At 38.8% G+C, this 12,677-nt stretch overlaps 1 protein-coding gene across 1 annotated transcript in view; it reads left to right on the top strand.

Annotated features, from left to right (window-relative positions):
- The first annotated feature begins 957 nt into the window (after positions 1–957).
- VNN1 (vanin 1) overlaps positions 958–12,677 on the top strand; it is a 31,821-nt gene continuing 20,101 nt past the window's right edge. The window contains exons 1-2 of the mRNA XM_007947378.2: positions 958–1,170; positions 3,848–3,978. Of these exons, the coding sequence (XP_007945569.1) occupies positions 958–1,170; positions 3,848–3,978 (344 nt within the window). The remainder of the gene's footprint in view (positions 1,171–3,847; positions 3,979–12,677) is intronic.

Genomic DNA, 12,677 nt, shown 5'->3' with positions numbered 1-12,677 from the left:
GGGCAGTTATGTAGAGATGAGATTTTCCAATATGTAGAAATAATATTTGGCTGTTAAGCAGTGATGAAATTTGGCAGTTATGTAATGGTGTGATTTAGCAGTTATGTCATAATGTAATTTGATATTTATGTAATGATGCAATCATCCTCCATTTTGTGATCAGATGTAGTCATCCTCCATTTTTGTATAATACTGATTTTCACATAATGACCTGTGTGTCTCTGTCATTCTGTGACCTGGTCTTTGGAACCTAACCATGTTGACAAGTGAGAAATGGGTGTATACTTAATTCACAACAGAAACAAAGTACTATTTAAAAAAATTGGTCTACTTTTTCCATACCAAAATCTGTAAGCTCCTATTCTATTTTCCTTTCTTTCTGTAGCTCTCTCCATCTCTGTCTCTCTCCCTCTCCTTCTCCTTTTTTCTTCGCCCCTCTTTCTTTTCCCCTCTTTGGTAGGCAGCCACTCAAACTGACTCCAGTGTTCCCCACCTCATTCACATTCTCTCTTTGAGGTGGGCTGGACCTATTTACTTGCTTCCATTGAAAAATCAAAAAATTTGCTTCCAGCAAAATTGTGAGGTGCTGCTTCCTAGAGTGGATTACAAACCACTGTGGCTTTTCCTTCTTGTTTGCCTCTTCTCCCTCCCTGAATCTGAGGAAAGCCAGCTGCCACATTGTGAGGTGCCCTGTTGAAGGGCTTTCAGGGCAAGGAGCCAATGGCTCTGGGCAATAGCCAGCAAAGGCCTGAGGCCTGCTGTCAACTCCATGAGAGAGTGTGGGAATAAATCTTTCCCCAAGCAAGGCTTAAGGTGACTGAAATGTTGCAACCTCGCCAAGAGTGTGACTGTAGCCTTGTAAGTGAGACCCTGAGATAAACAATGTATGTCTTTGAAGCTACTAAGCTTTGAGATAATTTGGAGTCTCTGTTTTTTCAGCAATCATTGGGCTTCAGCATGATCACTTCTCAATTGCTGGCTTATGTGGCAACTTCAATCTTCTGCATCTTAAAAGTCAGTGCTGTGGATAAATTTATTGCAGCTGTTTATGAACATGCAGTGGTGTTGCCTAACACCTCCCTGACGCCAGTGTCCTGTGAAGAGGCACTGGCCCTGATGAAGCTCAACCTGGATCTTCTGCAGAGAGCCATCACATCTGCAGCAAAGCAGGTACCTCAAGGGCCCTGGATGTTATGGAGAGAAAGGACAGGGTTTTAGGAAACAAGGTCACTATCAAGATCAATAATGCTTTTGGATAACATATGTGCCAAGGTATGAATTTGTGATTAGAGCTTTATTTTCATCTCAAAATCACTAGAACAAAGACACTTTCATTTCCCTTGGGTCACCATAAGAGCCTGAATCAACAGCCATTAACAGCAGTAAGAGCAAAATTTAAGAGATAAACAGTTTTGTCATCATTAAGGAGCAGAAGCCCTTTGAAGAACTACCTATAAATTTAATGTCTTTACTCCTCTTTTCTACTACACTTGGAGGGTGGAGAATGAAGAATCAGGAACCATGTGCTATTCTTGGAGTGTTAGTGCCATTGATGTACTCTTGTGCTCTAAAACTTTGCAAATTTTCAGATAAGTTCATACACCTAAAAGCAAATAAACTTTAAGTTTCAAATATCAGTACGGATTACATACTTCATACTTCAACTGAAATGCAAGATAAAACCATGTATGTTAATATATAGCACAACTTGGGTTGAATGAAGGATTAAGTTTAAAACTAATTCCACAGTGTAAGTGGGTTGTTTGAACATCCGTGATTTAAAGCAGATAATTAGCAATCAGATATAGCTCAGGTATTTGAAGTGTGATGAAAGTAAGGGATATATATTGTTGTTGTTGTTGTTGTGTTTTGCTGAGTGGATTCCAGTTCATAGTGACCCCATATAACAAAGTAGAACTGCTCCATGGAATTTCCAAGCCTGTGACCTTCATAGGATTACATTGCCCAGAGCCATTGATTCCTTCCCCTGAAAGCCCTTCAACAGGGCAGCTTACAGAGTGGTAGCTGGCTTTCCTCAGATTCAGGGAGGGAGAGAAGGGACCCAAGAAGAAAAAGCCAGTGTTTTGTAATCCAGGTCGTTCATTTCTCCTGTGGAGTGGCTAGTGAGTTCGAATAGTTACCCTTTTAGTTAGCAGCAAGTGCTTAACCGTTGTGCCACCAGGGATCACTGGGTACATATTACACATATCTACCAATACGCAAAGGAGCTCTGGTGGTGCAGTGCCTAAGTCATTTGACTGCTAACCAGAAGGTTGGTGGTTCAAACCCACTAGCCACTTCACAGAAGGAAGACCAGGCAATCTACTTCCACAAAGATTAACCACCTCGGAAACCTAGTGGGGGTCACTATGAGTCAGAATCAACTCAATGGCAGTGAGTTTTTTCTTTCTTTCTTTCTTTTTTAATGCATATTCATTCTTACACATAATTAAACTATGAAAGTCATGAAGCATTCTGAGGCTCTTTTTCACCCTTGTTTTTGTTGCTATGTGCTGTCGAGTCGGACCCGACTCATAGCAACCCCTCCTTGGGTTTCCAAGGCAGTATCACTAGGGAAGTAGATTGCCCCATCTTCCTTCCTAGGAGTGGCCCAACCTTTTCCTTAAAGGGTATAACAGCTAACACTGTCTAAACAGAAGGTGCTCAGGTTAGCTCAGCCTCTAGGTTCAAGACACTTCAGGTAATCAATATCTGACCCCACACTTCCCCCTTCTTTTGAGAAGCAGGAATTCTGCTTACAAGATGTGGTACAGGGAAGGCAGGATCCTGACACACTCAGGCACTTCAATCTGTCAAATTCAGAAAGAGGGGTGATTTTGAGCAGAGCTGAGTTTATAGTTAAAGTTAACAATTACCATGTATGACAGAGCTATGACTGGCTTGGAAAACTATCGCCAGCACCTAACAACAACAACAACAATTAAAATAAATGTCTATGAAAAAATGAAAAGTTATATAGAAATGACAGCACCAGGATTAGGAAATTAAAGTGGTTCATAAAAGAAAAACACTTACTCCTCACTTATTGACAATCTTGTTATCCTATATCTCACATTTATGACAATAGTAAAAAATCTACTATCTGACTGTTTTGCACATTACCGTAGTATATGTGGCAATAACAAATGCTGAGGTGTGAGACGAGAGTATTGCTGGCTGTGATGGGTAAAGTATGTGTCAGGTTGGCTGAACCATGATTCTCAGTGTTTGGCAGTTATCTGATGATAAAATTTGGAAGCTATATAATATATAATGATGTAGTCATCCTTCATTTTGTGATATGATGTGCTCATCCTCCATTTTCACTTAATCTGATATTTTGCATGATGCCCTGATGTTTGGAACCTACTCTTGGGTAAATTATAAAAATAGAAAAAACAAAGAAATATGATTGAAAGAAGCCAGACCCAGATGGTGGAACTTAAGGAAAGGCAGAGAAGACAGATCCGGAAAAAAAATATCATTTTTCTTGAGAATAATTTTAAAGACTGAATGAGATGCATAAGAGCTGAGCTAGTTCTTAAAGGAAGTTCCTGAGTGCCACAAATGGTTAAGCACTCACCACAGAATACATTCTGTGTCAAGTCCTCCTGGAGGCACCTCAGAATAAAGGCCTGGTGAATGCTTCCAAAAAGTCAGCCATTGCAAACCTATGGAGCACAGTTCTACTCTGACACCCATGGGGTCCCCATGAGTAGGAGTTGATGGCAACTTGTAGTTCTTAAAGGAATAACAGTGGCGGAGGTTGTTAGTGAACACTCTCCTAGCCCTCTCTTTGATTGCTTATTTACTTGGAAAATGTTTTAATTAAGCTTCATTTTAATAGGGTGCACATATCATTGTGACTCCAGAAGATGGTATTTATGGCTGGAATTTCACCAGGGAAACGATCTATCCATACTTGGAGGATATCCCAGACCCTCGAGAGAACTGGATTCCTTGTAATGACCCCAACAGGTAAAAAAACAGATTGTGAAAAATTCGATCATGAACATCAGTTTATTTGCTTGGGAAAACTTTATCAATGATTATTGAATAAAATAAACTATTAACTCCAAGTTTCTAGCTAGTTTTCATTATTTTTCATATATTGTGGATAATTTTAAGGAGCCCTTAATTAAGGTGAAACAGTGGTTGAGAGCCTGGCTGCTATTCGAAAAGCTGGCTATTCAAACCCACTGTAGTGCTTCACAAGTGAAAAACCTGGTGATCTGTTCCTGTGAATATTACAGCATGGCAAATCCTATGGGGGCAGTTCTAGTCTGTCACAGGGGTCACTAGGAATCAAAAATTGGCTCGACAACACCTAACAACAATTCAGTATTAGGATTCATTTATTAGGAAGATATTAGAATTATGAAATCACAAAAATGAGTGCTGAAAAACAATTTAGAAACCATCAACATCAATGAGAATATTTGTCCCTTGAGGAAATGAACCAGAAAATGGGCATAACTCACTGAGGGTCCCAGGGCTAGTTAGTGGGAGAACCAGATCCAAACTCTAGTTTTCTCATTCATTGCCAGTGAACAGAGAACTAATTTCCTGTGTGAGTCTGTAATTTGAAAACAGTATAACTGCCAAAAATAGAGTCACATTTCAGTTTAGAATGAGAATATTCTTATTGTTAAGATAGCTTATGAGGTACATATTAAAATGGATTGACATGGTGGCTGTGACAATGGGCTCAAGTATAGCAAAGATCATGGAGCTGGCGCGGTATTGGGCGGTGTTTCGTTCTGCTGTGCATGGGATCGCTATGAGTCGGAGACGAATCGCCAGCACCTAACAACAACAACAACAATTAAAATCCTTAAAGTTTAAACTGATCTATGAGTTGATATAGTACAACTGTCTCAGTGGTTTAAGAGTCCCTGGGTTATATAAATGTGTTTGGCTGCTTACCAAAAGAGTGACAGCTGGAATCCACCCAAAGGCACCTCAGGAGACAGGCCTGGTGATCCCGCTTCTGGAAAATCAGCCAGCAAAACCCTAGGGAGCACAGTTCTGCTCTGACACACATGAAGTCACCATGAGTTGGGATCAACCTAACAGCAACTTGTGTTTGCAGTGGTGCAAGAGGTTCAGATCAGGACTAGACTAAGAAAATATGAAGTGTGAGGAAAATAACACTATTACTTTTAATGTAAGCAAAAACGAGTTCATACATCTAAAACAATCACATTAGTTAACTCCTTTCCTAATGCACCTTTTGCTGAAATCATTTTAGGAGTTCCTCTTTAGGAACTGCCTCCAACACTACATAGACTAATTACAGTTACTGCTTACAGAGAAAATGAGATTTTGACAAAAATTCAATATTATTTTGTTTAACAGCCAACTTTATTCATACTTCTTTGTATTATAATTATTTACATACTTAACCATATTCCATGGCAGATCTTCAGTTTCTAAAAGACAAGAACTCTGTTATCATTACCATTTTGAATCACATTGACTTGCTTCTGAACAGCCTTGCCCTAGAATCTAATTTTCAAGTATCCTGAATATTCCTACAAGAATGTCCACAACAATTTGTTCATTTCCATAGAACCTGTTTGCCCCCTTATGTTTCTCATCAACTAATGACATCTCTGTTTCTTGTTTTCATTCATTCATTCAACAAATATTTTTGAGGAGCTACTATTTTTTTGAGTTCTAGGGCACTGGTGTGGAAAAAAAAAATCATAAAATTTTCCTGTCCTCATGGAGCTTATATTCTAGTTGGGGGAGAAAGTCAGTTAACTACCAACATAAATAAATAAATAAGAAGAAGAAGGAGGAGGAGGTGTGGCCCAGATAGTGGACAAGGCAGTTTTAACATTCAGACCCTTTACAACAAAGACATGAGAAACCAAGTGAAACAGATACAGATGGCAATCCTGGAACCCAGAGCTTCAAAGGAAAGAATAAGGAAGTAGAATCAAATATCAACTGGAGGAAAAGACCGAATGAAATCAGCAAACAAGGAGGTGTATGGCATAGGTAGTGGAGAAAATCAAAGACAAATGGAGATAATTAGTCTAAAGGACTAAAGTACCATGTGAATCCCAGGCTCCATGATCCTGAGACCGGAAGAACTGGATGGTGTCCTACTGCCACTGCTGACAATTCTGAAAGGACTATAATAGGAAGTCCTGGATAGAGAGTGGGAGAAAAACGTGGAACAAAACTCAAAATTACATATATAAAAAAAGACTAGGCTAACAGGTCTGATAAAAACTGGTGGGATCCCCAAGACTATGGCCCTGAGTCACCCTTTAACATTTTAAGCTTCCTTTATGGCTCAACTTTCAGCCAAACAATAGACAGGCTTATAAAGGTAAATAATAATCCTGAAGAGGTACTTGTTCCCCAAAACGGCTAACCATATGAGATCAAAGGGCAGCATTTGCTCAGGGATAAATCTCAGAAAGTAGGAAGGGATAGAAAAGAAGGGCAAATAGGAATGTTAAACACAGGGAGGAAATGAGAAAAGTGCTGCTACATTGTGAGTATCCATGATGCAATTGAAATGTGTGTGAACTTTTGAATGGAAAACCAATTTACTCTGTAAAATTTCACCCAAATCACAATAAAAAGTTAAAAAAAAAAGAAAGAAGAAAAAGATAATGTCCATTTTTCTGTTTTCCATCTATTTTATTGAGAAAAATTAAGTGGGGAAGGAGTCATATTTGGGGCTAATCATTTTAATAAGTCATCAGAGAAGCTTCACAGTGACTTTTAGGCAAAAATTTGAAGGAAGTGTGCTATGTGAAGAAAGAGCATTCCCGACTAAGGGGACTCTGAATTCCAAGACCCTGTGGTCAAAGTGTGTCTGGAATATTCAAGGAACAGCCAAGAGGTTAAGTTGTTCAAGTGGTTCAAGGGAGGGAGAATGAAGCAGGAGATGGAGGCAGATAGATAGGAGGGATCTGATTGTGTAAGTCTTCATGGCCTGTAATAATGACTTTGTCTATCACATGAGTGATAAGACCACCATTGGAAGATATTGACACGCTCTGACTTACGTACAATCTGACAGCTATGTGGAGAATAGACTCCAGAGGGTAAGTCAATAAAAGAAGCAGGGGATAGTTAAAAAGCCATCGTAATAATCTAGGTAGAGAGATGATACTGTCTTAGACCGAGCTGGTACAAGTTGTTGTTTTTAGGTGCTGTTGAGTTGTCTCTGACTCATAGCGACCCTATACACAGCAGATGGAAACACTGCCTGGTCCTGTACCAGCCTCAAAATCCCTGCTAAACCTGAGCCCATTGTTGCAGTCACTGTATCAATCCATCTCACCAACATCCCTTTTTCATTGACCCTCCACTTTACCAAGCATGATATACTTCTCCAGGAAATGGTTCCTTCTGAAAACATGACCAAAGTAGGTGAGATGAACTCTGGCCATTCTCACTTCCAAGGAGCATTCTGTCTGCAGTTCTTCCAGGACAGATTTGTTAGTCCTTTTAGCAGTCCATGACACTTTCAATATTCTTCACTAACACCACAACTCATAAGCATCAACTCTTCTTTGGTCTTCCCTATTCATTAATTGCCCAGCTCTCACATGCATAAGAGGTGATTGAAAATACTACGGCTTGGGTTAGGCACACCTTAGTCTTCAAGGAGACATCTTTGCTCATCATCACTTAAAAGAGGTCTTTTGCAGCAGATATGCCCAATGTAATACATCGTCTGATATCTTGACTGCTGCTTTGGCATTGACTGTAGAACCAAGTAATATGAAGTCCTTGACAATTTCAATCTTTTCTCCATCCACTGTGAAGCTGTTTATTGGATCAGTTGTGAGGATTTTTGTTTTCTTTACACTGAGGTTTGATCTAGACTGCAGACTGTAGTCTTTAATCTTCAAGTAAGTACTTCAAGTCATCCTCACTATCAGCAAACAAAGTTATGTCATCAGCATATCACAGGTTGTTAATGATTCTTCCTCCAATCTGAGGCCACTTTCTTCTTCAGAATATTTACTCAGCATACAAATGAATAAGTATGGTGAAAGGATACAACCCTGACTCAAATAAATCACTTCCTGATTTTAAACAATGATGCAGTATCCCTTTGCTCTGCTCAAACAACAGCCTCCTTATCTATGTACGTGTTCCTGATGAGTACAATCAAGTGTTCTGGAATTCCCATTCCTCTCAATGTTATCCGTAATTTGTTATGATCCACACAATCAAATGCTTTTGCATAGTCAATAAAACACAAGTAAACATCTTTCTGGTATTTGCTTTCAGCTAAGATCTATCTGACATTAGCAATGAGATCCTTCATTCTATGTTTTCTTCTGAATCCAGCTTGCATTTCTGGAAGCTGTCTGTCAATGTAATGCTGCAACTGTTTTTGAATTATCTTCAGTAAGATTTTACTTATATGTGATATTAATGATTGTTTGATAATTTCCACATTCTGTTGGATCACCTTTCTTTGGAATGGGTACAAATATGGATCTCTTCCAGTCAGTTAACCAGGTAGCTGTCTTCTAAATTTTTTGGCATAGATGAGTAAGTGCCACCAGCGCAACACCTGTTTGTTGAAACTTTCAATGGGTATTCTGTCAACTCCTGGAGCCTTGTTCTTCACCAGTTCCTTCAGTGTAGCTTCAACTTCTTCCTTTAATACAATTGTTTCTTGATCATATTCCACCTCCTGAAATGGATAAACATCAACCAAGTCTTTTTGGTACACTGATTCTGTGTATTCCTTTCATGTTTTTTTTTTTTGTTGTTGTTGTTGTTGTTGTTTCTTGTATCATTCAATGTCTTGCACATAGAATATTTCAGTACTGCAATTCGAAGCTTAAATATTTTCCTCAGTTCTTTCAGTATGAGAAATGCCGAATGTGTTCTTCCCTTTTGGTTTTCTACCTCCAGGTCTTTGCACATTTTATTATAGTAATTGGTTTTGTCTTCTCAAGCTGGTCTTTGAAATCTTCTGTTCAGCTCTTTTATCTTGTTATTTCTTCCATTTGCTTTAGCTTCTCTCCACTCAAGGGCAAGTGTCAGAGTCTCTTCTGTCATCCATTTTGGTCTTTTCTTCCTTCCTTGAGCAAGCAGCCATATCAGATGAAATGGGCAGCATTTGCCCAGGGGTAAGGCTTAGAAGACAGGAAGGCATAGGTGAAAAAAAGATAAAGGGAAATGGTTAACACAGGGAGGAAGTGGGAAGAGTGCAATACATTGTGGGGATTGCAGTGAATGTCACAAAACAAAATGTTTATGAATTGTTCAATGGAAAACCAATTTGCTCTGTAAATTTTCACCCAAAATACAACAACAGCAACAAAAAAATCAGAACTATTTCAGAAATGCTAAACACAACGTACCTCTTTTATTACTTCAGGTAATCTGAAAGGTTTGATGTAAATATACTTCAAGTGGTTCAGTGTATTTTATTTATGTCTGTGCATTTTAGATACTAATTCAAGCAAGCAACAGAGGGAATCTATCACATGGTGATTCTTTATTGTAAATACATTAAAATAAAAATTTTCTAGATATGAAATCCAACACTCTGCTCTTTTTTAAGACTAAGTTTTATATGTTATTACTATGGCTTTGCTTGTATAAGCTGTACAAATTTGTTTTAGAGCTAATTGCAACAAATTGATACTCAAGGAACTTTCCATTACTATTTGCCAGGAAATGGAACTAAATTTTCATTCATTGAATTTAATTCTTTTTGCCTTCTCAGCTATTCACTAACTATTTATTGTTTCAAGGTCATGTCAATAGGGGACAAATATGGCTTATGTTACACATTCTGAGATCTCACTTTCAAAATTTGCAATTTAAATGCTTTACTGGGACAATACTACTGGTAATTGTGATAAAGAACAAAGAAATCAAGTGTTAAATGCTCTACTATTTCCAACTTTCCCTACAAAACTGTTTTAGAAGAGGTATAGCCACAATGCTCTTCAGAAACAGGACTGGCCAGACTTTGTCTCTTATTTTGGTAATGTGGTCAGAAGGGACCAGTCCCTGGAGAAGGATATTGTGCTTGGGAAAGTAGAGGGTCAAAGAAAAAGGAGAAGACTCTCAATGAGATGGATTTGCACAGTGGCTATAACAATGGGATCAAGCTTAGCAACCATTGTTAAGGATAGTGAAGGATCAGACAGTGTTTCTGTTGTGCACAGGATCACTGAGTCAGAAGCAACTCAATGGCAGTGGGTAGGTTTTTCTGCCAGGTATTGTGCTGGGTTCAAGGAACAAGAAATGTGGGTGTTAGTCCCATAACGTCTATAGAATATTACAGATATTATAAGATGAACACATACATGAAAGTATAATGATAGATTATGATAAATGCTATGAATGGAAAAACAAAAACAAAAATGCCTGGTAATGTCTTATTCTACATTATTTTGAATATATTTTTTAAAAGCTTTATTGTGATTTGGGTGAAAGTTTACAGAGCAAATTCACTTTCCATACAGCAGCTCAGACACACTTTGTCCCATGACATTGACTAGAATTTACCACAATGCAACAGCTCTCATCCTACTTCCTCACCATAGTTACCTTTTCCCTGTGTCCTTCTTTCCCATGGACTCCTGCCCTCACCCACCCCGGCTGTCTCCCTGTGCATACACAGCCCTTCTATTCTCCCATGATTGATCTCTCCAAGGAGTGTATCTACCTATTGTAAATATTCAGCTCATATGCCTGTCATTTGTTTGGCTGGAAGCCACAGGATTGGGTTCAATTCCAGACCTAAAGGGCAACTAGGGGCCATAGACTCAGGGGTTCCACCAGGCTTTATCAGACCAGCGAACCTGCTCCTTTTTTTTTTTTTTTTTTTTTTAATAATTTTGAGTTTTGCTCCACATTGTTTTCCCATTCTATCTAGGATCTCCTACATAGATCCCCCTTCAAGTGGTTGATAGTAGTAATTGTATACCATCTAATTATTCTGGTCTCATAGTAATATAGGCTGAGGATCTCATGGTGTACCAGTTGTTTGGACTATTTGTTTCCATGTGTCTTTGGTTTTCTTTATTCTTCTTTGCTCTGGATGAGGAGAGACCCATTGTTGCATTTAGATGGCCGCTTGCAAGTTTTTAAGATCCCAGTTGCTACTCATCAAAGTGTGGAACGATGTGGAACAATGTTTTTGTGTAGTATGTTATGCCAATTGAGCTTCATGTCCCTTGCAACCATGGTCCTGAGCCCACAGGTCCAACCACTTGCTCCCTCTGGTTAGCTGGCTGTGGCCAAGAAGTGAGTACAACCTTGCCCCTTGTCAGCTCTACTATATACCTGGGAATTCTTACAGAACACACAAATACACTTGCAGAAACGGTGTCTGCCAACCCTATACATGGTCTTGGGCACACTCCCCTCTGCATGGACATACCTAACAATTCAGCCTATCCACCCATCTATCTGCCCATATATCAATGTTTGCCTTCACTGACAACGCAGTACTCTAGGTGCAAAATGGTTCATCTTTGCTATCTGTACCTCCCATGCACTTCTCTATGTCTTCCTCTTCCTTAATGCCACTATGTTGATTACTCACCTTTGGTATATTGCCCTTTTCTTCACCCAAATCAACACTTGTTTCTACCTGTGTAACAGTGTTCCCTCCCCTCACACTCCTGGTAACAAACAAGGAAAATTTCCTTCCATATATAAACCTTTCCTTGACTTTTTACAATAATGGACTAATACAATATTTGTCCTTCTGTGATTGACTTATTTCACTCAGTATAATGTCCTCCAAGTTCATCCACATTATGCGATGTTTTGCTGAGTATGCATTATTCTTTAGGGTTGCATAGTATCCCATTGTGTGTATGTACCACAGTTTGGTTATCCATTCTTCTGTTGATAGGCACCTAAGTTGTTTCCATATTTTGGCTATTGTAAATAGTTCTGTGATGAACATGGATGTGCATATATCAATCTGTTATTGTTCTGGATCTCACTTCTTTAGGATGTATATGTAGTAATGGAATAGCTGAGTCAAATGGTATTTCTAATTCCAACTTTTTAAGGAATTGCCATACTTCTTTCCATAGTGGTTGTATCATTTTACAGTCCCACCAGCAGTATATGGGAGTCCCAATCTCTCCACATTCTCACCAACATTTGTTATTTTCTGTCTTGTTGAGCTTTGCCATTAGTGCTGGGATGAGATTGCATCTCACTGTTGTTTTGATTTGCATCTCTCTGATGGTTAAGGATCAGGAATATTTCTTCATGTATTTGCTGGCTGCCTGAATATCCTCTTTGGTGAAGGTATGTTCATATCTTCTGCCCATTTTTTAATTGGATTATTTGTCTTTGTGTTGTTGAGGTTTTACTATAAATTATAGAGATAAGTTCCTTTTCAGATACATCATTACCAAATATTTTTTCCCAATCTGTAGATTCTCTTTTGATTCTCTTGGAGAAGCCTTTAGAACCACATAAATTTTCATTTTTAGAAGGTTCCATTCATCTAGTTTCTCTTCTGCTGCTTGTGCATTTTGGAATATGCTTGATAGTCTATTTATGCCATATATTGGGGGAAAAACAAACTCACTGCCATCAAGTCAGATCTGACTCAGCAACTCCTTCTTGGATTTCTGAGGTGGTGTCACTACGGAAGTAGAGTGCCCAATCTTCCTTCCGAGGAGTGGCTGGTGGATTTGAAT

The sequence above is a fragment of the Orycteropus afer genome, unplaced genomic scaffold (assembly GCF_000298275.1).
Source record: "Orycteropus afer afer isolate SDZICR_OR568_19922 unplaced genomic scaffold, OryAfe1.0 scaffold00182, whole genome shotgun sequence".
Lineage (NCBI taxonomy): Eukaryota > Metazoa > Chordata > Mammalia > Tubulidentata > Orycteropodidae > Orycteropus > Orycteropus afer.
Note: the sequence above shows the minus strand (reverse complement) of the source record. Positions and strands in the feature narration are given on the sequence as shown.